The sequence below is a fragment of the Pygocentrus nattereri genome, chromosome 20, assembly GCF_015220715.1.
Source record: "Pygocentrus nattereri isolate fPygNat1 chromosome 20, fPygNat1.pri, whole genome shotgun sequence".
Classification (NCBI taxonomy): domain Eukaryota; kingdom Metazoa; phylum Chordata; class Actinopteri; order Characiformes; family Serrasalmidae; genus Pygocentrus; species Pygocentrus nattereri.
In genome coordinates this window covers 554,148-580,997 of record NC_051230.1, presented here as the reverse complement: position 1 = coordinate 580,997, position 26,850 = coordinate 554,148, and the positions used below count along the sequence as shown (strand labels likewise).

The window sequence follows — 26,850 nt, the reverse complement described above, 5'->3', positions numbered from 1 at the left end:
AAAGAGGAAACATCCAGTGAGCGGTCAGTTGTGTGGACGAAAATGCCTTGTTGATGTGAGAGGTCAGAGGAGAATGGGCAGACTGGTTCCAGATGATAGAACGGCAACAGGAACTCAAATAACCAACCAGAATCTCTGAGGAACGTTTCCAACACCTTGTTGAAAGTCTGGCATGAAGAATTAAGACAGTTCTGAAGGCAAAAGGGGGTCCAGCCTTTTACTAGCAAGGGGTACCTAATAAAGTGGCCGGTGAGTGTACATGGGTGAACATACGGCATCGTGATACTTTGACCACACATGATCTCGTGATCGTGATCTCGTGTAAAAATACTATAATAACGATACCAGTGATGCACTAATAAGAAACTAGTGAGTTTTATTGGTTTATCAGCTGCTCTGCACCGAATCCAATTTAAAGTCGTAATTATGCTCACGTAGAGAAATGACTGTACCCGTGATTTGCCTGTGTGTGTGTGTGTGTGTGTGTGTGTGTGTGTGTGTACATATCTAAACGTGTGAAAGTCTTTAATGAATGTCGCTGTAAATAAATAACTAAATTAATCCGATTTTGAAAACCTTCACGTCTTGTTTTATGCAGTCCTCTTTGCAGACGCGAGTGTTTGGGTCTTCGTTCTCTTTAAATGATGCGCACACACAAAAGCACCTTTCCAGCTTTCCAGCGCCCCCAGCTGGAGGAATGTTCAGAGCTCTGCCTGTTGGGTCCCTCACTACGAATAAAGCAGGCGTTAGTAAGGCTGGGCGATATGATGACGTTATTATTGTGATAAATGCCACCGTTGGCTTTTGAGTATGCGGTGGGTGTCATCGGTACCTAAAGAACACGGACAGTTTCATTAGATTGAGCGTAATTAGGCCTGTTAATTAGATTCGTGCAGTGCAGTTTGTTAAACAATGAATAAAAAGGTGTTTTTCAATTTTTGGCATTTGTCCGTACGTTGTGTGTAAATTCCGTGATGAATGTACCAAAGTGATGGGAAACTCTGGAAGAAGACAGTAATATGTGCTCATTGGGGAACTTGTGCCTTTTTCCATCTATAAAATCTGTCTAGGCTTTTAAGTTGTAAAGTCGATGAGGGTCACGTCCTGGGACCCCCAGCGTGACTGACCGTGCTGCGTGAAGTCTGAGTGTGTGTTACTCTTTATTAAAGGGCGCGGTTCAGTAGGTGAGTTCGCACCGCCTGTCGGGTCTCCATCGGTTGCTGGAGAAGAAACCGCCCCTGAAGGTGTGATGCTGCGTGGAACCAGGTAAAGTCTAGGGCTCTTACTGACGATGTGAGGTGGTGGTGATGGGAACCAGGGGTCGCCATGACTACAACACAGCTATAGATGTTTTATTTACCATCCAGAACCACCAGAGAACCTACACGAGTCTTCTGAGCTTATATGGAATGTTGATGATGGAAAACTGGAAAATCTTCAAGTATACACTATTAATATATACGTGTGTGTGTGTGTGTGTGTGTGTGTGTGTGTGTATAATTGCGTTTTGGATGAAAACTGTCAGTACCAGAGTTTCAGGTTGTGTGTAATGTGTGTGTGTGTGTGTGTGTGTGTGTGTGTGTGTGTGTGTGTTTCTAGTCACTGAGAATAGAAAGGGCAAATTTTTTAAAGACATTTTTGAGGCTTTATTTACCAAAAACATCATTTATTTCATGTGATTATTTTCCAGCCTCTCTTCATCCCTTAGAGTTAAACAGACTGTTTTTATTACTGTGCCTTTAAGACTGAGGTATGTAAATGAGCTCTGTTCTCATTAGCTGCGCTGTGTTGTGACACACCTGTTAACGTCAGTATGAATGGGCAGGGCTGAACAGCTGTAGCCTACCTGGGCAGATGCCTGGGAATATGATGGTTTTTATGATGTCACCAAAGCATGAATCCAAAGAAGGCCGTTTTTCTAGCTTAGCTTGTGTGTACGGACTGAAGAGACCTGCAGCGGAAGGAACGAAACTCGAACTGCATTTATAAATAAATTGTCAAGGCATTTTTTATGATCTGTCCTTTAAAGTAAACGCGGTTACTGTAAGTGTCCCGTCTGAGGATTTGAAGAGCTGATCAATTGGGTCGATTTATTTCGATCGATGATATTTGTAACAGCAGCTGACAGACCCTTGCCGTTAGAGAACAGCTGCGTTACATGTTCAGCTTGTTTACAGCTTTGATTTCTCACGTTATTGTGGAATTGCATGTGATTCTCTGGAGTTAACGCGCTCCAGATGCTCAAACGGCCGGTCAGAAGCTAAAAGGGCCTCGTTTTTCAAAATAGGCCACACGGCTTTTCTGTGTAGTTGAACAGATTTTAAAGGCATCACCACAAGTTTTTCTAGATCTCTGCATAATTAAATGGTTCAGATGTAAACAGAGCCATTCAGAGCGGTTCTCTGTTCTAGATAAACTTAGAGCCGTTCACAGTGGTGGTGATGGGAACCAGACGTCCCTCTAAAAGCTCCTACAGAAAGTTCCTACATGAGCTGGTTCTGAATTCACTGCCTGATGACGGAGACGCTGTTTTATGGGAGTTTGGTGGAGGAGGGAGACCTGATTTCCTCATCAGAAGTTTTGAATGGTTCCGATACGATTGCCCTTAATTAGACTGTAGGACGTGACCCCGGGGCAGCTGGTGGTGGGGGGGCACAGGGTGTTAACAGAGCGACACTGTAAACCCTCGGCGTGAAGGTGATCTAAGCCTGACTTTTCAAGCAGCCAAATTTCCAGCGTCGCAATAAAGTCGGGAGAGTCTTGCTGGAGTCATGTCGCGCTCACGTCATCTCGATCGGTTAGTCTGAGGTGGACAGGACACCGGTCTTAGATCAGCGGGGAGACGGCGAGAGAGAGACTGAGGCGGGGAGACGGCGAGAGAGAGACTGAGGCGGGGAGACGGCGAGAGAGAGACTGAGGCGGGGAGACGGCGAGAGAGAGAGACGGAGGCGGGGAGACGGCGAGAGAGAGACTGAGGCGGGGAGACGGCGAGAGAGAGACTGAGGCGGGGAGACGGCGAGAGAGAGAGACGGAGGCGGGGAGACGGCGAGAGTGAGAGACGGAGGCGGGGAGACGGCGAGAGTGAGAGACGGAGGCGGGGAGACGGCGAGAGTGAGAGACGGAGGCGGGGAGACGGCGAGAGAGAGAGACGGAGGCGGGGAGACGGCGAGAGTGAGAGACTGAGGCGGGGAGACGGCGAGAGAGAGAGACTGAGGCGGGGAGACGGCGAGAGAGAGAGACGGAGGCGGGGAGACGGCGAGAGAGAGAGACGGAGACGGCGAGAGAGAGAGACGGAGGCGGGGAGACGGCGAGAGAGAGAGACGGAGGCGGGGAGACGGCGAGAGAGAGAGACGGAGACGGCGAGAGAGAGAGACGGAGGCGGGGAGACGGCGAGAGAGAGACTGAGGCGGGGAGACGGCGAGAGAGAGAGACGTAGGCGGGGAGACGGCGAGAGAGACCAGAAGATAGGAGAGACAGCCAGAGAGAGAGGGAGAAAGGGAGACGGGCAGACAGGGAGACGGCGAGAGAGAGACAGATGGGGAGACGATGATGGCGAGACAGATCGGGAGACAGAAAGAGAGGCAGAGACGGACAGACGGCGAGACAGGCAGACAGCGAGAGAGAGACAGGCAGACAGCGAGAGAGAGAGAGAGACAGGCAGACGGCGAGAGAGTGAGAGAGAGAGAGAAAGACAGGCAGACGGCGAGAGAGCGAGTGAGAGAGAGAGAGAGACAGGCAGACGGCGAGAGAGCGAGTGAGAGAGAGAGACAGGCAGACGGCGAGAGAGCGAGTGAGAGAGAGAGACAGGCAGACGGCGAGAGAGAGAGACAGGCAGACGGCGAGAGAGCGAGTGAGAGAGAGAGAGAAAGACAGGCAGACGGCGAGTGAGAGAGAGAGAGAGACAGGCAGACGGCGAGAGAGCGAGTGAGAGAGAGAGACAGGCAGACGGCGAGAGAGCGAGTGAGAGAGAGAGACAGGCAGACGGCGAGAGAGCGAGTGAGAGAGAGAGAGAGACAGGCAGACGGCGAGAGAGCGAGTGAGAGAGAGAGACAGGCAGACGGCGAGAGAGAGGGAGAGAGAGAGACAGGCAGACGGCGAGAGAGCGAGGGAGAGAGAGAGACAGGCAGACGGCGAGAGAGAGGGAGAGAGAGAGACAGGCAGACGGCGAAGGAGAGGGAGAAAGGGAGACGGGCAGACGGAGACGGCGAGAGAGAGACAGATGGGGAGACGATGATGGCGAGACAGATCGGGAGACAGAGAGAGAGGCAGAGACGGACAGATGGCGAGACGGGCAGACATCGAGAGAGAGACAGGCAGACAGCGAGAGAGAGAGACAGGTAGAGCTGGAGGGAGAGACAGGCAGACGGAGAGAGAGAGAAAGGAGTGGAGGAGGAAGACCTTTAACCGACTGGCCACACGGTAGACCTTCAGGTTAAAACGCACTGGAGCTGAGTCGGCGCAACACTGGCTACGTGGCTCAGAAGATGACGCAGTACTGAAGCGCGTAGACGTTAACGTTCCGGTTATTCCCATCTTTAGTTCCAACGTATTCATGACAAAATAGGAGTACAGGTCGAGGAATTTGAGCATTTGTTTGTCATTTGGTTACCATGGTGATCTGATTTATAAATAAACCGCATATTCATTTTTTTTGGGAGCCGTGGACGACAAAACTTGCTGGTGCAAGTGGATCACAGTTTTTAAACCTGTCCATCAACAAAAACGTCCTGTGGGCGGCGTCCTGTGGGCGGCGTCCTGTGGGCGGCGTCCTGTGGGCGGCGTCCTGTGGTCACTGATGAAGGACCAGAGGATGACCAACACAAACTGTGCAGCAGCAGATGAGCTGTCGTCTCTGACTCTACACCTACAAGGTGGACCAACAAGGTAGGAGTGTCTAATAGAGTGGACAGTGAGTGGACACAGTGTTTTAAAACTCCAGCAGCACTGCTGTGTCTGATCCACTCGCACCAGCACAACACACACTCACACACCACCACCCCGTCAGTGTTACTGCAGTGCTGAGAATGACCCACCACCCAAACAGTACCTGCTCTGTGAGGGTCCATGGGGGTCCTGACCACTGAAGAACAGGGTAACAGAGTATCAGAGAAACAGATGGACTACAGTCTGTAACTGTAGAACTACAGAGTGCAGCTATACGGTCAGTGGAGCTGATAAAGTGGACAGTGAGCGTAGAAATGAGGTTAATGTACCTAATAAAGTGCTCGGTCTGTGTATCCGTGACTGCTGGTTTGTGTGACGTCACGAAACCCAAGCGGGCTGTGTTCGCGGCTGAGGTGGAGCCTGAGAGTCCCAGGCACGTTGCTGAGGGACTGTGGATTAAATATTTATCTTTTGTTTGTTTTTTTACTCGTAGGTTATACAAGGAGACCCGGCTCAGACGATCATCTTCCTAACTGGAGGCTGCGCTTTGTTTTCCGTCCGATTTGTTTGTTCTGTTCCTCGTTAGAGAGAGAACTAAAATAAGCAGCGTGGCATGAACATCTCTGTGGTTTGCAGCCTCCAAATTTTAATCCATAAACAGCATTTATGCTCCTTTTATCTCAAATCTGCTTCATCTGTTTGCAGCTTTAGTGCTTTCATTAGCCAGGCAGACCAGACATGTTTCAGGGTGAGCCAGAAAAAAAGGGGCTCTGTTTTCATGTCATTTCAAGCGCACAATATAAATACAACCCAATTCCAGTGAAGTTGGGATGTTGTGTAGAACATAAATAAAAACAGAAAACGATGATTTGCAAATCCTTCTCAACCTACATTCAACTGAATTCACTACAAAGACGAGATATTTAATGTTCAAACAGATAAATTTGATTTTTTTGCAAATATTCACTCATTTTGAATTTGATGCCTGCAACACGTTCCAGAGAAGTTGGGACAGGGGCGTGTTTCCCACTGAGTTACATCACCTTTCCTTTAACACTCAATAAGCGTTTGGGAACTGAGGACACTGATTGTTGAAGCTTTGTAGGTGGAATTCTTTCCCATTCCTGCTTGATGTCCAGCTTCAGCTGCTCAGCAGTCCGGGGGTCTCCGCTGTCGTATTTTGAGCTTCATAATGCGCCACACATTTTCAATGGGAGACGGTCTGGACTGCAGGCAGGTCAGTCTAGTACCCGCACTCTTTTACTATGAAGCCACGCTGTTGGAACACGTGCAGAATGTGGCTCGGCATCGTCTTGCTGAAATAAGCAGGACGTCCCTGAAAAAGACGCTGCTTGGATGGCAGCAGATGTTGCTCCAAAACCTGTATGGACCTTTCAGCATTAATGGGGTCTTCACAGATGTGCAGGTTACCCCTGCCATGGGCACTAACACGGAACAGCTGAACAACCTGGAATCAGCCAGAAATGAATCCAACACCATTCACCAGACGTGTCTGATCTTCAGAGTCGGACCAAATCAGACTGAGCCGTAAAACTGAGCCAATATCAGGTTCAGCTCAGTTTGGTCAGTTTGTCCAGATCAGTATTAATGCTGTTTTGTTCCAGCCGGTCTGTAAAGCTTCTTACAGCCCGTTTAGTTTGGCGAATGGTGTTGGGTTCATTTCTGGCTGATTCCAGGTTGTTCAGCTGTTCTTCTGTCACAGCTGCCAACTGAAAAGCTGCTCAGTGGAGACGACAGTTTGGGAATTTAGCGTCGTCTCGTCTTCAGAGTCGGACCGAATCGGCTGTCGGTCAGATGTGGTTTTCAGTGTCCGTTTTCTGTTTGTGGCAAAGCTCGAGCGTCTCCTACAGCGGTCAGAGTCGTTGCTTAGCAACAGCGTCTCAGCAGAGTGATAGTGAATTAACCTGTGGAGTTCTGGTGAAATAACAGCGCTCAACCAGTCAGCTCGCTTGGCTGGAGTTAACTTGTATAAAAGTAAAGTATGTCGTTGGTTTATTACAGAGTGTGTTGCCGAGGGTGTTGCCGAGGGTGTTGCCGAGGGTGTTGCCGAGGGTGTTGCCGAGGTGCTCGTTTAATATTTTAATTACTGCTGCACAGTTAATTGTGTTTTTTGCTGATATCCATACTGTTTCAGCTTTGTGGGCCGTGGACTGATTGGAGCTGGACGAACTGCGATGCCTCCTGTTGGTTTCGGCAGAGGTCCGACAGTCTCACCTGCACTTGCTCCTGGTCCTGATGCCCCCTCCGCTATCCCAGTCACCCCTAAAGATGCGCCGCCCGTCTCTGCGGATGTCCCGGTGACCCCAGGGAGCAGCCAGGCTAAAGCAGAGCTGAAGATGGAAGCTGCATGGTGAGCATTCCCGTAGATGACCTTCTTATTCCAATACACGTTCCTCATCGTTTGGTGCTCGCTGTAAAGGTGCGTCTGGGCATCGCAGTGCGTTGTGGAGAACAGGCGTTCTGTTAATTATGCTGTTTAATGGATCTGGAAATTTGTGCTCTGAGTATCTGTATTTACTGAATTAGGAAAACTGCTGTTTACTTGGGCTGCACTGTCCGACTGGAAATTGTTACAGAAAGACTTGAAGGGGAACTACATCAATTTTTCACAAGTTCCAAATAATGAAGATGTTCAGATGTAAACAGCCATTCAGAGCGGTTCTCTGTTCTAGATAAACTTTCTGAGTCAGAGCTGCTCACAGTGGTGGTGATGGGAACCAGACGTCCCCCTCTAAAAGCTCCTCACAGTGGTGGTGATGGGAACCAGACGTCCCTCTAAAAGCTCCTACAGAAAGTTCCTACATGAACTGGTTCTGAATTCACTGCCTGAAGACTCGTGTAGGTTCTCTGGTGTTTCTGGATGGTTAATAAAGTGTCTATATCTGTGTTGTAGTCATGGCGACGCCTGGTTCCCATCACATCCACTGTAAAGACGTCTGAACCGCTTCACACTTTGAGAAACATCGGTGGAGTTTCCGTTTAAACTGAAACTGTCAGTGTTTTTAAACGGTTAAATGGCTAATTAATGTGCCTGGCGGTACTTGCTGAACTCGGCGAACTCGGCCCGAGCCTTTTGCGTTCCCGTTACTAGGTGACGTGAAATAAAAAGCGGAGCTGCTGTTTGATCTGACGCAGTAAAGAAGCAGCAGGTAAGCAGGTTTAACTGAGGATCGTGGAATTAAAATGGGATCGATGGGATTTGATTGGGCCTTAAACACGGCTTATTAAAGGTTTTACTGCACACGTGAGACTTAAATTTTCTTTGATTGCTGCGTTTTCTTCTTTCGCGCTCTTTCATTGGCTGTTGATCAGATTGGGTCTGTGCCAGTTTACGCTGGATTACACTCAGTCGGGTTAAAAAAACCAAGCGTTTGATTATCTGATTGGTCTGAAATGCCATCGGGAGGCAGTCGGTCTGAATTGGACTCGACTCTCTCCAGCTGCACTCCGACTGACCCAAACATCTGAGCTGACCGGCTCAGACTGAGAGTCAGGGCTGTAATCGGGGTAGAAGTCGTGTAGTGGAACCCCACCTTTACAGCTACACACTAAACCAAGCAGTACCGCCAGAAGCCTCCAGGGGGCACACGCGCTTAATGGGCTCTTCCATAGTTGGTACGTTATTGCGAACCTCCTCCATCCTTGCCGTTTGTTGTCAAACGTTTGACTCGGTTCTGCCTTTAGTGGATGTACTGCTCAACGTCCGTGCCGACGTTCAGGACGCGTGTACGTATGTGGCGACGTTTGAAACAGACGTGCTCTTTTTTCTACGTAAAGCGGCGTAAATGAGCCATAAATCGAGTGAAAGTTTCTGAGTGACGTCATTTAACGTGTTGCCTGTGTGCCTGAACGACTCTCTTCCTCTGCTTCTGTGCAGCGAACCGCGGAAGAAGGCGGGAACGAAGGGGAACCCTGTCGTCATCGGCTCCAACTACATCCCGATCCACTGCAAAAACGAAGCGGTGTTCCAGTATCACGTCGCTTTCACGTAGGTTTGGTTTGAGTGTGTGCGCAGCTGCCAAAGGGAGGTAGTTTGTTTTTGTTTGTTCCTCAGGTTTGGAGGGATTTATCATGGTTTGAGAAACGAACAGAAAGCTCACTGAAGTATTCGCATCTCAGTGGTCCGACATTAGTCAAGCCAGCCAGATGCTGCTGATATTGGTTGTTTGATGGATGTTAATCATTATCTACTCATTTTGCATACGAACTGTCTGATGGCATTGATCGTGCGATGCGGGTCAGTCCGAATGTGGAGTCGCTCAGCATGCGGTTTGGAATGATGAGGGACCATCGCTCAGCTACAGGAGAAGTGGTGGCCTTCGACGGCTCCATCCTTTACCTGCCGAAACGACTCGAAGAGGTAAAGTCTGGGGATGGGCTTTTCTTCTTCATTTCAGAGGTTCAGAGGGTTTGGTGTGAAACAGTTCAGACGTCTTTACAGTGGTGGTGATGGGAACCAGGCGTCGCCATGACTACAACACAGATATAGACACTTTATTTACCATCCAGAACCACCAGAGAACCTACACGAGTCTTCTGAGCTTATATGGAATGTTGATGATGGAAAACAGTGGAAAATCTGGAATAATGAGTTTTCTTTGGGGACTATTTTGCCGCACAGCGCCCTGCATGTCTCCCTCCACCATGAATGGAGTTGAAGTTCTCTAAACTCTCATAAAACAGCGTCTCAGTCATCAGGCAGTGAATTCAGAACCAGCTCATGTAGGAACTTTCTGTAGGAGCTTTTAGAGGGACGTCTGGTTCCCATCACCACCACTGTGAGGAGCTTTTATAGGGACGTCTGGTTCCCATCACCACCACTGTGAGGAGCTTTTATAGGGACGTCTGGTTCCCATCACCACCACTGTGAAGTATGAATTTTAACTACATAAGCTTCATAAAATTTTTTTCTCTAGCATTTCGTCCAACTTTTGTAAATGTGTGGGATAAAATGATCTTCTTCCCTCGTTCCACAAGACGGCTGAACTCTAAATGAAACGCTGCTCTAGTTCTTTTTTGATTACCCCATTCCTGGGAGCTCCAGTGCAACACACTCTCTCGTGTATATTTAAAATTGATCTGTTGATCTACAGCACTGTGTGAAAGTCTTAGGCACCCAAGACTCATTTTCAAAATCTACTTATTGCTGAGATGAGTGTTATTTGAATAAACAAAATGTATAGAATATTATTAATAATGATTATATAACAGTGATGTTCTGGACGTCAGTGTGTGTGTTTACCCATCTCCAAGCCTCTCCTCCTCGAGGAAGTCCAGTATTATCTGTAGTTAAAAAGCAGCTCCTGGTTTGACCAATCAGTGCTCAGTAAATTGAGCTCATGATGTCATTGATGATATTAACGAGTCTCTGTGGCGGCTGTGAAGGCGTCCAGGAAAAATACGGACCCGAGAAATTCTGGTTACTGTTTATTGTTTTTCTGTTTATCTGAATTATGAATACGACTTTATTCTAATGTATATTGTGATAAACTCACTGCTGAGGTCCATTGTTTAAACATTAGACGCCTGTACGGCGTGAATTTGAGTGACAGTCAGTAAGTCTGTCTTTCTAAGAGTGACAGGTGTGTTAACATATCAAGAACGTTATATAAGCGTAGCCACTTGGTTCTCCGTATGTAGCCAGATGCTATAAATGCTTTTTCCCGTCAACATCTATTTTTTATGGAGTTCTGCTGCCGCAGCTCAAACCGTTTGGTCGTTCCACCTGACGGCTGCAGCGGCAGCGTCCCCCTCTCTCTTCGCTGCGCGTACAGATGTGGGCCGCGCCGCGTCTGAGTACGTACGGAGAACCTAGTGGCTACGTTTATATAATGTTCTTGGTGTGATAACATTGTTGCCTCGTTCCCGATGCTCCTGTTTGGGCCCGACACGGAGTTTCATGTTAAATCATGGGTTTTATCTCCAGCTAAAATCTTCAGGTTTCATTTTATCCGTCTGCACATCTGAACACCTTCCTGTACAGACTGCACTCCCTGTAGCGCCATCGTCTGCACATTCGTTCGGTGGTCATTATATGCCGTGACCTGCGCCACCTGGTACGGTCATTGCTGCACTGCCTCTTTCGTCTCAGGTTTATACCAGATTGTTGTATTTTTCTGTTTGTATATCTGCCTGTAGAGAGTTTATATATTTATTCTTACTGTTATTGTTTTCACCCTTAATACTGATACTGTCCTGTTTTGTGTGCCTGTAAAATTTCCTTCGGGATCAATAAAGCGTCCAACCGTCTGTCCGACCGACCAACCACACCTGCCCTGGGTGGTTGGGATAGTGTAATGATTAACACCTTCACCTACTACGCTGTAGACTGGGGTTCAGTGCCCCGCCTGGGTAAACACCTTACACTATACCAATAAGAGTCCTTGGGCAAGACTCCCAACACCACCTTCACCTACTACGCTGTAGACTGGGGTTCAGTGCCCCACCTGGGTAACCACCCTACACTATACCAATAAGAGTCCTTGGGCAAGACTCCTAACCCCACCTTCACCTACTACGCTGTAGACTGGGGTTCAGTGCCCCGCCTGGGTAAACACCCTACACTATACCAATAAGAGTCCTTGGGCAAGACTCCTAACACCACCTTCACCTACTACTCTGTAGACTGGGGTTCAGTGCCCCGCCTGGGTAAACACCCTACACTATACCAATAAGGGTCCTTGGGCAAGACTCCTAACACCACCTTGGCCTACCTGTGTAAAAATAATCAAATTGTAAGTCGCTCTGGATCAGAGCGTCAGCCAAATGCTATAAATGTAAATTTAAGGCAGAACAGGATTTCAAATAAGCTGCCGACTTCAGCTTCTCGAGTGATTGGTCTCATTCTTGTGTCCCGTACGCTTAACGCCCCCAGTCGAGTTTGGAAGATATTCTGTAGTTGTTTATGCTTCAGGGCCACCTGCTCCACAGCTTGTTCCGAGGCCACGGCGTCAGCTGTTGGGGCGAATCAGACGCTCCTCAGGCTCCGCGAGAGAAAGCGGAGCTGCTTTTGGTTTGTAGATTTCACCCTGGCCTGCTCAGCACTCCGGGGCCGAGTGACACGCTCAGTGTGTGTGTTGTCTGTTTGCTTTGTTCCAGGTTGTTCACCTGAAATCGGAGAGGAGGACGGATAATCAGGAAATCGACATAAAAATCCAGATGACCAAAATCCTGCCCCCACACTCGGACCTCTGTATTCCCTTCTACAACGTGGTCCTGCGGAGGTGTGTTCATTCATTTATCCACGAGATAAACTGAACATAATCAGTCGTGATCTGTGCCGTGCAGCCGCCCACACTGTGCCGGGGGGGTCTCCTGAGAGCGGCTGTGGTTTCGATTTCAGAGCTGAGATGACGCCGTTTATCGCCGTCGTGATCAACAAGCCACGCTATGCTTTTAGAGTCATTTCATCGACGTTGTGATTGAATCAAATCTGTCTCTGTCTGTCTGTCTCTCTCGCTCTTTCAGTCTGTCTCTCTCGCTCTTTCAGTCTGTCTCTCTCGCTCTTTCAGTCTGTCTCTCTCGCTCTTTCAGTCTGTCTCTCTCGCTCTTTCAGTCTCTCTCTCGCTCTTTCAGTCTCTCTCTCGCTCTTTCAGTCTCTCTCTCGCTCTTTCAGTCTCTCGCTCGCTCTTTCAGTCTCTCGCTCGCTCTTTCAGTCTGTCTTGCTCACTCTGTCGCGCTCTCTCTCTCTCGCGCTCTCTGTCGCTCTCTCGCGCTCTCTGTCGCTCTCTGTCGCTCTCTCTCCCTCTCTCAGCAGCACTTTAACATTTAGCTTTTGTAGTTTTTTTCTCGTCTCATTTCCAGTAAGAGATGTACAGCTCTGTTTTGTTATGATCTGCTGGATTGCCATGGTAACGGCATTAGGACAGCAGATCTCTGTGAAAAACATACCGTGCTGTCAGGACCCTCAGTGTTCCAGACGGAGTCGGAGTTTTGGCCCAGTTTCAGCTGAAGCTGCTCCGCCATCGTACGGCTTACAGCAGCTATGATTGTCTTAATTTGTCTGTCTGTCTGTCTGTCTCTGGCTATATATCTGTTTATATATATCTGTCTATATGTCTGTCTATATATCTGTCTCTGTCTGTGTGTCTGTCTGTCTATATATCTGTCTTTCTATATGTCTGTCTGTCGGTCAGTCTGTCTGTCTTTCTCTCTTAGTTAGGGCTATTAACAGTATCATGGGTGGAAAGTCAGGCCTTTGGCTGCAGAAGAGGAGCGACGTTCCAAACCTTTTATATGTTCCTTCAAAATATCACACGAGCAGTGAAGTGAGTGCAGTCTTGAACATGGCGTCTCCTCACAGTACATTACGTGCAAGTATGACGACCTTTCACCTATTTTTCAAAAATTCCCCCATAACTCAGGGTGTGAGGTGTAATCAGAGGTTCAGAGGGTTTGGTGTGAAACGGTTCAGACGGCTTTACAGTGGTGGTGATGGGAACCAGGCGTCGCCATGACTACAACACAGATACAGACACTTTATTTACCATCCAGAACCACCAGAGAACCTACACGAGTCTTCTGAGCTTATATGGAATGTCGATGATGGAAAACAGTGGAAAATCTGGAATAATGAGTTTTCTTTGGGGACTATTTTGCCGCACAGCGCCCTGCATGTCTCCCTCCACCATGAATGGAGTTGAAGTTCTCTAAACTCTCATAAAACAGCGTCTCAGTCATCAGGCAGTGAATTCAGAACCAGTTCATGTAGGAACTTTCTGTAGGAGCTTTTAGAGGGACGTCTGGTTCCTATCACCACCACTGGGAACGGTTCTGACTCGATCAGTTTATCTAGAACAGGGAACCGCTCTGAATGGCTCTGTTTATATCTGAATCATTTAATTATGCAGAATCCTTAAAAGTCAAACCCCTTTTTTAAATTGGTCATTTACATGTGTACTCGTTGCAGCGAAGTGGTGAGGCGTGAAGCTGTGAGACAGTCCTAGCATTTTATAGTAAACGATGACGACGTGCGATGCCGGTCCTGTGATGCTGAAATGTATTTCCACTGCATGTTCATCAGTGTAATGTGTAAATAAACAGCACTCAGACATGTTGCCACGGGTGAAGCATCACAGCCAAACATCACTATGGCAACTGCAGAGAGAAGCTGCAGGATGAGTGGAAAAAACATGACGCTAATCAAGAGTGAAGGATTTCAGGAGCTCCTTAACTCCTTCCAGCTTTAAGAGTGGAGGATTCAGGGAGAAGAGCTGAGTTAAGCACAGCTTCGGTCAGTCTTGTAGCTCTCACAACCAACTGCTGGACTGTGCTGACCACAGAGACCTGCATCACGGTTGTGATCCTACCTTGAGTGAATCTGGCAAGCAGAGCTGGACGAAGTACATAAACCCTGTACCTGAGTTAAAGTCGAGACCCCCAGGCTAAAATATTCCTCCAGTAAAGTAGAAGTTCTTCCTTTAGACCTCCACTGGAGTAAAAGTACTAAAGTATTTCCCTTCAAATGTACTTAAGTATAAAGTAAAAGTACTAAAAGAGGAATTCTGGCTCTGATGTCCTGTTATCATTTTTATAACCAGACTGGCTTCATGAACTCATTTCAGGTGAAAGTCCTCCAGCGTCTCTCTTGGTAAACCAGTCTTTTAATAGAACGTCATTAATTAGTGACGCTGACGTCTATTCAAATGATCAGAAGCACAAAACACTGAAGGTAAACAGTTTCCATCAGGGAGAACCGAGTGGCTCTGAAATCACTTTTTACACACAAGCAAAGTTTCAGTTTCAGATTTATTTACAACTTAGTTCCAAGTTTAAGTTGAATAAAAACTGGCTTTAAACTCAGGATCACAGATGAGCTCCTTTACTATGTTGATCTGTAGGCGTCTGTTCATAAACATAAACCAGCCCAAACTCATTTACTATAAAATGAACTGGTGTTTGTAGAAATTCAGAAAAAAGCCGCGTCAGTCTCGACTGCATATGTGGACATATTTCTATATTGAGCTCTATTTACACAAAGTTAGGTTAGTTCATCATTTATGTTGAACAGACTCTCCCAAAGTTTTACGCTGCTGCGCTGACGTTGAACCGCGTGCTGCACTGGGTCGGTATGACCAACATATAAACACGTCGATTTTCAGATTATTATTTGTGTCAAACCTGTTCGTACAGAAGGTTTTTTTCTTCAGTGTATCTATATTAGCAGAATATATTAAAAAAGAAAAGAAAGGCCTTTTGCTTCCCAAAGACGGGTGAACTGTGATGGTGTGCAGGACACTTTCTGCTTCAGCAAAGTGAGAGGGGGACGGAGAGTTTCTCCTCATTCAGGAGCTCAAACTCTACCAGCTCTTTCACTCGCAGCTGGGCGTCTGAGCTGATTTCGGAGATGCAGCTCCACACGAGATGAAGCACGAAACGAACTAAATCTCTTTAAATGCAACCAAGATCTGATTCTGTGCTCCCAGCAGAGCAGACGGACGCTGGCGCTGCGCTACTGTCCATTCTGGAAAAGTGAAAGTAGCATGAAGATCTTCACTTCGTTCCAAAGAGCTCTTCCACATTTAACTCTGTTTGAGCTGCTTTCAGAGATTCTGGTCCCTTCAGCTTTTGCGAAAAACGTCTGTTTGCTGAAGCACAGCTGCTCCGTCATGTTGGTTGTGGTCCTGCCAATAGCAGAAGTGACTGGTTGGTTAGTGAGTTCACGTCACTGACGCAAGTTTGGAAAAAATCACCAGAAAACTAATTAATGTGGCATTTCCTCCTTTTTAAAATTGCTTAGAGTGCAAAAAACCATCAGTTTATACGTGTTTTAATTGATTTATTGCTGTGTGAATTAATCACACGCTGAGTGTGAAGAGCTCGAGACTGAATCGTACTGTGGAGGGAATCGAGAGCCCTGATTTGAGAGGACACCAACACTTCTCTTGTTCTGTGTCTTCTCTCTCTTCTCTAGAGTGATGAAGATTTTGGGGCTGAAGCTGGTGGGAAGGAATCATTATGATCCAAACAGTGCTGTTGTTCTTGGAAAGCACAGGTATTCATCACTTACTACGCAAATTAGAGATCAGAAAACTCGGCTTGACATGTTCACACCAGAGCGGTGGCTGTTCGTTATATCAGGAATCCACTAGTCTAATATAAATCTAGTGTGATGTTGCTTGACGTTGGTGGGTCAACATAGCTTGGTGGGTTTGTTGCTCAAATGCAGCTGAAAAAAATGTATCTTGCGTGTCATTTAATGACTTTTAATGATTTTTTAATGTTTCGATTTGAAAGAGGCTAAACAAACTCAATCATTTCAATCTTTGGGCTTGTCCAAAGTCAGTCTACTGGGCTGAGAGCGGCACTTTGGACAGATTTTAATCAGCCCTGCTCTTCTGTTTTAATGTGTGTTATAAGGGCCCTCCAGCCAGTTTGCTGCAGTTCCACCACTTACCTGATGGTGGCAGCAGTGCTGTAAGATCAGTGTAACGCTGCACTGTGGTAACGAAGTCCAGCCTTTCTTTTCGGACTGGAACAACAGCGGCCGATTAATCTGATTTTCTCGTGTAATAAAGTGATTATTGAATGGCGTCGCTGCATTTGATCGATAAAGGACATTACAATCAATACGTTAGACATTTTGTTGATAGTCTTAAATAATTTATTTGTTCTGAACACTTACTAACTGATCCAAACTCTGAGCCTCGTGTGTCTTTTATTCAGTGACGCTGATTCAGTGAAAGCTCAGGTTCTGTGCGCTGATATTTTGGCCCTCAGGTGTTTTGACGTGCGGTGATCCGGCCCTCTTTGCGGAAGGTCCGGACACCCGTGGTGTAGAGCCTTTCAGAGGGTTTCACTGGAGAAAGATAAATTGGGAAGCCTTTTAAAAGACTTAAAATATATATTACTGTATTATATAACAACATAATACTGTGTGGTTAAAAAGTGCACATGAGTCTGTCTGCATCAGCCTGACTGTGAGAGATGGAGGAAGAATTTAAAGTGGGGATTGTCATCATAATCACTGCCTGTTCACTGAAGAGGCTTTTCTAGCGTTTATTATTTATTTGGTTAATTGCAGAAGCGCTAATGCTCACAGCGTCTGAACGCAGAAGCCATTGAACTCGTAAAAGTCGTTCATCTGTGTAAAAGGTGTGTTGTGTTCGGTTTCAGGCTGCAGGTTTGGCCCGGCTACGCCACCTGTATTAAACGCACAGACGGTGGGCTGTACCTCAGTGTGGACGTGTCGCACAAAGTGCTGCGGAACGACTCGGTTCTAGACGTCATGTGAGTTTCTCTGTCTGTTTCGGGCTTTGTTCTGTATTTGCTTATTTGCACAGTGCTGTATTTTATTTATATATATATAATGCATTTCAGTCCTCTCCTCAAGAAGCCCAGCATTGTTTGTGACCGTCATCCAAGACCTAGTTCTACTAGTGTTTCAGTATATTCAGTCAAACGTGGTGGATTTGAGCAAATCCTTGTCCTGTTTGAAGGTGTCCAGGAGAATCTGGAACCGCAGTCTAGCTCACCAGATATCGACTGCATTACTACATACACTACAAAGTTTCTCTCTTTCTGGATTTTTTATTTGCACACATTTACCCGATAATGGTTCTATTCAGTGTGCTTCAGAGGCTTGCACGGTGCTGTGTGTGTGTGTGTGTGTGTGTGTGTGCGCGCGCGTGTGTGTGTGTGCAGGAACGTGATCTACCAGCAGAGCCGAGAGAGCTTTCAGGACGAGTGCACCAAGGAGTTCATCGGCGCCATCGTAATCACACGCTACAACAACCGCACCTACCGCGTCGACGACATCGAGTGGTCCAAATCCCCCAAAGACGCCTTCACCATGGCAGACGGTTCCAAGATGACCTTCATCGACTACTACAGGTTCATCTTCTGCTGTGTTACCCCCAGTCCTGTTGGGCAGAGGGTGCTTTGTAAGACCGGGCATGGAATCGTTGGAATCGACTTGGTGTTTGATTAGTAACTCGATTTGGTGCATTTCTAAAGAAAATGCAGTGATTCTGCAGCTGAAGCTGTTTTCTGTTGGTGACGTGGTTCAAGGTAGTTGCTATGACCTGAGAGGCGTTTACCGAGTTGTTAGGGGGTTGCCGGGTGGTTGTTAGTTGTTGCCAACAATGAATGGGAGTCTATGGGAGGAACCAGGAATGAAACAACGGCACACAGAGGAGTGCGGGTCAGGGTGGCTGCAGATTAGAGCTTGAGGACCTGCACTGAGTGAGTATATACTGCTTGGTAGCTGGCAGGCAAAGAAATGATTGGGCTTAATCAGGGGCAGAAATGAATGGGAGTCTATGGGTTTGGCGGGGTGGGGGGGGGAGGGGGGGTGACAGAACTTAATTTAACGAAGATTGTATGAAAGATCAAAACACCACTCTAGGAAATACCGAACATTGTGAAGTTGGAACGGTGTTATCTCAAACTGCAGGACGAGATGGTCGGACAAGTCATTGAGCAATATAAGAAAAAAACGTAGTATTATTATAAATCGCATAACAGTAGTGCAGCACGGCATCACTGATGATAATCGAGGTCTTCTTTTATTAAGATAAGGCAAGTTTCTTTATCCTCGTCAACTCCCTGAGACCGCCGGTGGGTCCAAACTGCACTCGGTCATGTTCTCCATAACGTTCATACTCCATAAGCTCCATTCAGAAGCTGGGCGTCGTGTGAGGCTGTAGCTCTTCTCTCCAGTCTAATAGACGGTGACGTCATTTTAAACCCTTATAATAAAAGAAGCTGAACTCAGTTTGTTTTTCTACTGAAAGTCGACCCGTTTTTCCCCAAATCTGGGCTCTAAACTATAAACAGACGGCGTCTCTTCAGTGATCTGCTCTGGAAACATCACTTTTAGAAAACAACTCAAAGAGCGGCGCAGATTTTTGGCTCTCAGCAGTAAATTGTGAGCGTGTAGTGAAATGTGGAGATCAGAAAACACACGTTCTGATCATCTGAGGGGCTTTTACAGAAAATAAATAAATAAAATAATGTGTATTTATTTCATGCGGTTACTGAATATACCTCAGAGCATAAGAGGTTATATAGCACCTTTCATACACTCCTGTCATTCAAATGCTTTACAGAAGAGAAATTAAATCATTAAATTAAATTATCATTAAATTATAAATGAGTAAAATTAAGCAAAAAGCAACGAGAGGCAGGATCTTCCAGCGTCAGTACCTGACCTCACTGATGCTGTTGTGGCTGAATGCAGTCAAATCCTCACAGCAAAGAAGGGTGGAGTGGTGGCTTTTATTGTTTTACTGTTAATACCCTTCATTTCCCGAGTGGTTTCTGATGGGTTGATCTCACGGAGTCTGTTGATCTGTTTTCTGGTTACAGTGTTTTGTCGGTAAGTTTGGTCCTATATAGGATTAAAACACTGCTGGACAGATTCTGCGTCTTCTGTTCTTTACAGGAAGAACTACGGCATCACGATAAAAGAAGTGGACCAGCCCATGCTGGTCCATCGTCCGAAGGAAAGGTCCAGACCTGGAGGAAAGGTGAGCTCCTCTGTCTGAGTGAGCGTTATCCAACGCCCTGTTCACGCGGAGTTTAAGTTGCCGTGGTGATGATTATTACTCACGTTGTTCGATCCACACGCCTTCAGAAGAACCTGCTGTGATGCTCGAACCCAAGAGCAGCTGTAAAAATGGAACCTTCTGTCACTAATAACTCAATTACAGTAATTACAGATGCTGGTAATAATAATCCTGTGGGCGTGTAAGATCTGGATATTATACGAGAGGTTTAGTGACAGAACGTGTTACAGAACATTTGAAGTTTTTCTTTTTCTCATCACTCACCAATCAGGCATCATGACCACCTCCTTGTTTCTACGCTCACTGTCCACTTTATCAGCTCCACTGACCGTATAGCTGCACTCTGTAGTTCTACAGTTACAGACTGTAGTCCATCTGTTTCTCTGATACTCTGTTACCCTGTTCTTCAGTGGTCAGGACCCCCATGGACCCTCACAGAGCAGGTACTGTTTGGGTGGTGGGTCATTCTCAGCACTGCAGTAACACTGACGTGGTGGTGGTGTGTTAGTGTGTGTTGTGCTGGTCTGAGTGGATCAGACAGCAGTGCTGCTGGACTGAGAATAGTCCACCAACCAAAAATATCCAGCCAACGGCGTCCTGTGGGCAGCGTCCTGTGGGCAGCGTCCTGTGGGCAGCGTCCTGTGGGCGGCGTCCTGTGACCACTGATGAAGGACGAGAGGATGACCAACACAAACTGCAGCAGCAGATGAGCTGTCGTCTCTGACTTTACATCTACAAGGTGGACCGACAAGGTAGGAGTGCCTAATAGAGTGGACAGTGACTGACCACAGTGTTTAAAAACTCCAGCAGCACTGCTGCGTCTGATCCACTCGCACCAGCGCAACACACCACCACCACGTCAGTGTTACTGCAGTGTTGAGAATGACCCACCACCCAAACAGTACCTGCTCTGTGAGGGTCCATGGGGGTCCTGACCACTGAAGAACAGGGTAACAGAGTATCAGAGAAACAGATGGACTACAGTCTGTAACTGTAGAACTACAGAGTGCAGCTATACGGTCAGTGGAGCTGATGAAGTGGACAGTGAGTGTAGAAACGAGGAGGCGGTCAGAATGTTCTGCCTGGTCAGTATGTGTGTGTTGTGGGCAGTGAGTGCCAGACATATAAGAATGACCAGTACTGTATTATGAGTTTAATCCCAGTATTGATACTGATGGTACAGTCTGAGTAACGCAAGGCAGCGTTTAGTTACAGTGATCAGCCTGAGTGGAGCATGAAGTTGGAGCAGTTTATCTCCTTGACCGGATTTAAGATTTTGTGTGTGCGGCTTCCTTGGCCAAAACTTGGGTTGTTCATTAGAGAAAAATATTCACTCAAATCCAGATTCGGTGAAGCTCACTGTTTATCGGCTTCCCCCACCGTCAGCTTCTGTCTGTGGAGGTCTTAACTACAGCTGCAGCTCTGCTCTGCCTCAGGGTGGCGCTGTAGCAGACTGGCTGACCCAGTTGGTCCTTCATAGCCTAGCAACCGTAACTCTGATTCCTCTGAGAAACTTTCCAATGAGCTGCAGCAGATCTGAAAACCGGAAAACTCGCCCAGTTTCCCAAGAGTTTGGAGTGAAGAGTGACTGTTCCTCATTCCTCACACTGAAGACAGAAGAGGAGACGAGGAAGATCTCAGTTACTGTGAGGAACAGCGCAGAACCGCACTAGAACAGAGACTCTACAGAAGAGGAGACGAGGAAGATCTCAGTTACTGCGAGGAAGAGCGCAGAACCGCACTAGAACAGAGACTCTACAGAAGAGGAGACGAGGAAGATCTCAGTTACTGCGAGGAAGAGCGCAGAACCGCACTAGAACAGAGACTCTACAGAAGAGGAGACGAGGAAGATCTCAGTTACTGCGAGGAAGAGCGCAGAACCGCACTAGAACAGAGACTCTACAGAAGAGGAGACGAGGAAGATCTCAGTTACTGCGAGGAAGAGCGCAGAACCGCACTAGAACAGAGACTCTACAGAAGAGGAGACGAGGAAGATCTCAGTTACTGTGAGGAAGAGCGCAGAACCGCACTAGAACAGAGACTCTACAGAAGAGGAGACGAGGAAGATCTCAGTTACTGCGAGGAAGAGCGCAGAACCGCACTAGAACAGAGACTCTACAGAAGAGGAGACGAGGAAGATCTCAGTTACTGTGAAGAAGAGCGCAGAACCGCACTAGAACAGAGGCTCTACAGAAGAGGAGACGAGGAAGATCTCAGTTACTGTGAGGAAGAGCGCAGAACCGCACTAGAACAGAGGCTCTACAGAAGAGGAGACGAGGAAGATCTCAGTTACTGTGAAGAAGAGCGCAGAACCGCACTAGAACAGAGGCTCTACAGAAGAGGAGACGAGGAAGATTTCAGTTACTGTGAGGAAGAGCGCAGAACCGCACTAGAACAGAGACTCTACAGAAGAGGAGACGAGGAAGATCTCAGTTACTGTGAAGAAGAGCGCAGAACCGCACTAGAACAGAGGCTCTACAGAAGAGGAGACGAGGAAGATCTCAGTTACTGTGAAGAAGAGCGCAGAACCGCACTAGAACAGAGGCTCTACAGAAGAGGAGACGAGGAAGATTTCAGTTACTGTGAGGAAGAGCGCAGAACCGCACTAGAACAGAGACTCTACAGAAGAGGAGACGAGGAAGATCTCAGTTACTGTGAGGAAGAGCGCAGAACCGCACTAGAACAGAGACTCTACAGAAGAGGAGACGAGGAAGATCTCAGTTACCGTGAGGAACAGCGCAGAACCGCACTAGAACAGAGACTCTACAGAAGAGGAGACGAGGAAGATCTCAGTTACTGTGAGGAAGAGCGCAGAACCGCACTAGAACAGAGGCTCTACAGAAGAGGAGACGAGGAAGATCTCAGTTACTGTGAAGAAGAGCGCAGAACCGCACTAGAACAGAGGCTCTACAGAAGAGGAGACGAGGAAGATCTCAGTTACTGTGAGGAAGAGCGCAGAACCGCACTAGAACAGAGGCTCTACAGAAGAGGAGACGAGGAAGATCTCAGTTACTGTGAGGAAGAGCGCAGAACCGCACTAGAACAGAGACTCTACAGAAGAGGAGACGAGGAAGATCTCAGTTACTGTGAGGAAGAGCGCAGAACCGCACTAGAACAGAGGCTCTACAGAAGAGGAGACGAGGAAGATCTCAGTTACTGTGAGGAAGAGCGCAGAACCGCACTAGAGATTTACTGACACCGAGGCATCGGCGCCGCTGTGGAGAGTCAGCAGCGAACACGGACCCCCGAATGGCCCCCACACCTCTAAAATGGTAAATTTACAGAAGATGGGGAAAAAATTCCTGAGCTCATCTGTTCAGCCAGATCAGTTTTCCGAGCAGTGTTGCGTCTCTCCTGTTCAGTTCGTGATGAATTGCAGAAGATTAAAGTAAAGGGATATAAATGGAGGATTTTCCCGACTTTATTTGCGTATTAATTAATTCAGTTTTTACTTATTTATTAAAGTATTATTTATTTTTGCTGGAAACACTTCAGGATTAGACTAGTTTATATCCAGAAAACAGAAGGGAAAAGTCTTGGGACCGCTGCGTTATCTGAACGCGCAGTCACTCTTCTGCACTCCGAGTGATTCAAATTGGGAGGAGTGAATTGAGAAGCTGGTTCTTACCACATGCTGCCCTCTAATGGACACACTGGGAATTGAGCTGATTTTGTAAACCAGAGCTGATCACTTGGTGCTAAATTATGCTCCTCACACGTCGGCATTCCTGTTGCTCTATGGAAGAGCACTCATCCCGTTTTAATGGCAGTGCAGTTTACCCGTCAGGTCCCTTTGCAGGTCAACCAAGTGGCTTCTGAATGCGTTGCCTCTGGTGTTTTGATGTTTTCCACAGCAGGTGATAACCGGAGAGATTCTGCTGCTGCCTGAGCTCTCCTTCATGACCGGCATCCCCGAGAAAATGAGGAAGGACTTCAGAGCCATGAAGGTAGTGAGCAACGTAAAGGCCTGTAAAGTCCGTGTGGTGCCTGGAAACGTTTACATGCACTTAAAATCCTGCAGTTATCTGATCACTTAAATGGCCACAAACGGCACACTCCGATGTCTTAGACCAGGATAAAGTCCAGGACCCAGTCCCAGTTCATCCCTCCAATTAGAGGAGAGCTCATTTACATATATCGGCCTTAAAGCCACAGTTCTGTTAAAACGTAAGGTTGAGAAATGGCCATGCAGAGATTAATTATAGCTGTTTTTGGTGCATAAACCCACACAAGTATAAAATATGAGACAAATGTATTAAGAGGGCTCCATAAAATGAGGAAAAATTCAGAAAGGGTTCTTTAAAAGATGCACCTGTTTGGAGAAATCTCACCATTTAATTTTTAAAATAAGTTTTTTTTAATAGAGAGAGAAAAATCAGCTTAACGGTTTATTTCATCATAAAGCAGCTCTTTATTAACGGTTTATTTCATCATAAAGCAGCTCTTTATTAACGGTTTATTTCATCATAAAGCAGCTCTTTATTAACGGTTTATTTCATCATAAAGCAGCTCTTTATTAACGGTTTATTTCATCATAAAGCAGCTCTTTATTAACGGTTTATTTCATCATAAAGCAGCTCTTTATTAACGGTTTATTTCATTATAAAGCAGCTCTTTATTAACGGTTTATTTCATCATAAAGCAGCTCTTTATTAACGGTTTATTTCATCATAAAGCAGCTCTTTATTAACGGTTTATTTCATCATAAAGCAGCTCTTTATTAACGGTTTATTTCATTATAAAGCAGCTCTTTATTAACGGTTTATTTCATCATAAAGCAGCTCTTTATTAACGGTTTATTTCATCATAAAGCAGCTCTTTATTAACGGTTTATTTCATCATAAAGCAGCTCTTTATTAACGGTTTATTTCATCATAAAGCAGCTCTTTATTAACGGTTTATTTCATCATAAAGCAGCTCTGTATTAAGGCTGTGTGTTTATTTTCAACATTGCTTTTACCAGCTTCTACAATGCTTCCGATTTGGAAAGATCTAAACAGCTTTCGGTTTATGTTGACTTATCAAAAACCAGGAAAGCACGCTGCTCATTCGTTAAGCGCATTACTCTGCCTTTAATATGCACCAGGTACGTTTAGGATGTTTAATTGATCTAAAAATATTGATTGATTAGAATGGTGACCGTATGATTGCTGTGTCTCCTCTCAGGATCTGACGATGCACATTAACGTGAGTGCGGAGCAGCACACGCACTCCATAAAGCAGCTCCTGCAGAACATCAGCACCAATCCAGAGGCTCTCCATGAGCTCTCGCGCTGGGGCCTGGAGATCAGCCCCGAGATACTGGTGGTGAGGACGGGCACGCGCGTGTAATCGCACGTCACGTGGTCTGTAGGAATTCACCGATCAGAGAGAACACCCCCTTAGCACCCTCCGGCAGCAGCGCTGTGTCTGATCTCGTTCTTGGGCAACGCTTCAGTCATCGATCCCCAATCACAATGCGTATCTGGCTCCGCCCACACGGGACGCTGTCCGAGTCAGAGAAGCGTAGCATGTTGAAGCCAACCCGGGGTATCTGAACACTAGCGAGCCGCACCACCCGCCTGTCGCCCCTTCGCTCGTTTATCTGCACTGTTGTTCTCTCCTCTGTTCCTTCATGCCTTGCTCCGTCCGTCCGTCTGACCGTCCGTCCGTCCGTCCGTCTGCGCGTCCGTCCGTCTGACCGTCTGTTTGACCCCTGACTCCATTTTACGATACGAGTTCTGTATGGGGGTGGAGTCGGCTCGGAGTGTGGACGGAGAGCCGTCAATCAAGCTGCTTGTTAGCCACGCCCACACAGTTCTCGGATAGGTCTGAGAGTTTTATCATGTTTATAATCTTATATTTCATTCTAGCTTTGCTGGACGTTTAATGCAGCACAAGTTTAGTGTCGGACAAACATTTTCAATAGTTTCATATTTTACTTTCCTGGGACTTTAAGTGTCCTGTTATGTTTTGATGTATCTTGGTAAGAAGCCGGCATTAAGGCTGGGTGGTGACGGTGCATTGACTGACAATCTGTGTCTGTAAAGATATAATTGTACAGTTTTATACCCAAATGTTTGGTGTGTGTGTGTGTGTGTGTGTTAATGGTGAGGTGTGTTTACTGTATGTGGGTGTGTCTGTGTGTGTTAATGGTGCTGTGGTTTTGCTGTGCGTGTGTGTGTGTGTGTGTGTGTGTGTGTGTGTGTTAATGGTGAGGTGTGTTTACTGTGTGTGTGTGTGTGTGTGTGTGTGTGTGTGTGTGTAGACCCAGGGGAGGACTCTGCCCATGGAGACCATCTGCCTGCAGTCGGCATCTTTCATCTCGTCCCCGTCCGTGGACTGGTCCAGAGAGGTGGTCAGAGACTCCTCCATCAGCACTGTGAGTGGAGCGGATGCTGTTCATCACAGTGAGGGTTAAAGGTGCCGTGTGAGATTTTGGGGGATCTGTTAGCGGAGCGGGGCGGATGCTGTTCATCACAGTGAGGGTTAAAGGTGCCGTGTGAGATTTTGGGGGATCTGTTAGTGGAGCGGGGCGGATGCTGTTCATCACAGTGAGGGTTAAAGGTGCCGTGTGAGATTTTGGGGGATCTGTTAGTGGAGCGGGGCGGATGCTGTTCATCACAGTGAGGGTTAAAGGTGCCGTGTGAGATTTTGGGGGATCTGTTAGTGGAGCGGGGCGGATGCTGTTCATCACAGTGAGGGTTAAAGGTGCCGTGTGAGATTTTGGGGGATCTGTTAGTGGAGCGGGGCGGATGCTGTTCATCACAGTGAGGGTTAAAGGTGCCGTGTGAGATTTTGGGGGATCTGTTAGTGGAGCGGGGCGGATGCTGTTCATCACAGTGAGGGTTAAAGGTGCCGTGTGAGATTTTGGGGGATCTGTTAGTGGAGCGGGGCGGATGCTGTTCATCACAGTGAGGGTTAAAGGTGCCGTGTGAGATTTTGGGGGATCTGTTAGTGGAGCGGGGCGGATGCTGTTCATCACAGTGAGGGTTAAAGGTGCCGTGTGAGATTTTGGGGGATCTGTTAGTGGAGCGGGGCGGATGCTGTTCATCACAGTGAGGGTTAAAGGTGCCGTGTGAGATTTTGGGGGATCTGTTAGTGGAGCGGGGCGGATGCTGTTCATCACAGTGAGGGTTAAAGGTGCCGTGTGAGATTTTGGGGGATCTGTTAGTGGAGCGGGGCGGATGCTGTTCATCACAGTGAGGGTTAAAGGTGCCGTGTGAGATTTTGGGGGATCTGTTAGTGGAGCGGGGCGGATGCTGTTCATCACAGTGAGGGTTAAAGGTGCCGTGTGAGATTTTGGGGGATCTGTTAGTGGAGCGGGGCGGATGCTGTTCATCACAGTGAGGGTTAAAGGTGCCGTGTGAGATTTTGGGGGATCTGTTAGTGGAGCGGGGCGGATGCTGTTCATCACAGTGAGGGTTAAAGGTGCCGTGTGAGATTTTGGGGGATCTGT

The 26,850-nt window shown here is 47.1% G+C and overlaps 1 protein-coding gene across 6 annotated transcripts in view; it reads left to right on the top strand.

Annotated features, from left to right (window-relative positions):
* The window catches only part of piwil2 (piwi-like RNA-mediated gene silencing 2), a 46,066-nt gene that overhangs the window by 4,973 nt on the left and 14,243 nt on the right, over nt 1-26,850 (top strand). For 5 of the 6 annotated variants that reach the window (XM_017685708.2, XM_017685706.2, XM_017685705.2 and 2 more), the window contains 12 exons: nt 1,170-1,266; nt 7,040-7,255; nt 8,783-8,893; nt 9,148-9,265; nt 12,004-12,128; nt 15,818-15,898; nt 17,020-17,133; nt 17,548-17,736; nt 19,289-19,373; nt 23,267-23,359; nt 24,579-24,719; nt 25,660-25,773. In XM_017685708.2, coding sequence (XP_017541197.1) covers nt 1,170-1,266; nt 7,040-7,255; nt 8,783-8,893; nt 9,148-9,265; nt 12,004-12,128; nt 15,818-15,898; nt 17,020-17,133; nt 17,548-17,736; nt 19,289-19,373; nt 23,267-23,359; nt 24,579-24,719; nt 25,660-25,773 — 1,484 coding nt within the window. The remainder of the gene's footprint in view (nt 1-1,169; nt 1,267-7,039; nt 7,256-8,782; nt 8,894-9,147; nt 9,266-12,003; nt 12,129-15,817; nt 15,899-17,019; nt 17,134-17,547; nt 17,737-19,288; nt 19,374-23,266; nt 23,360-24,578; nt 24,720-25,659; nt 25,774-26,850) is intronic. The other variant, XM_017685710.2, reaches the window with a different exon arrangement.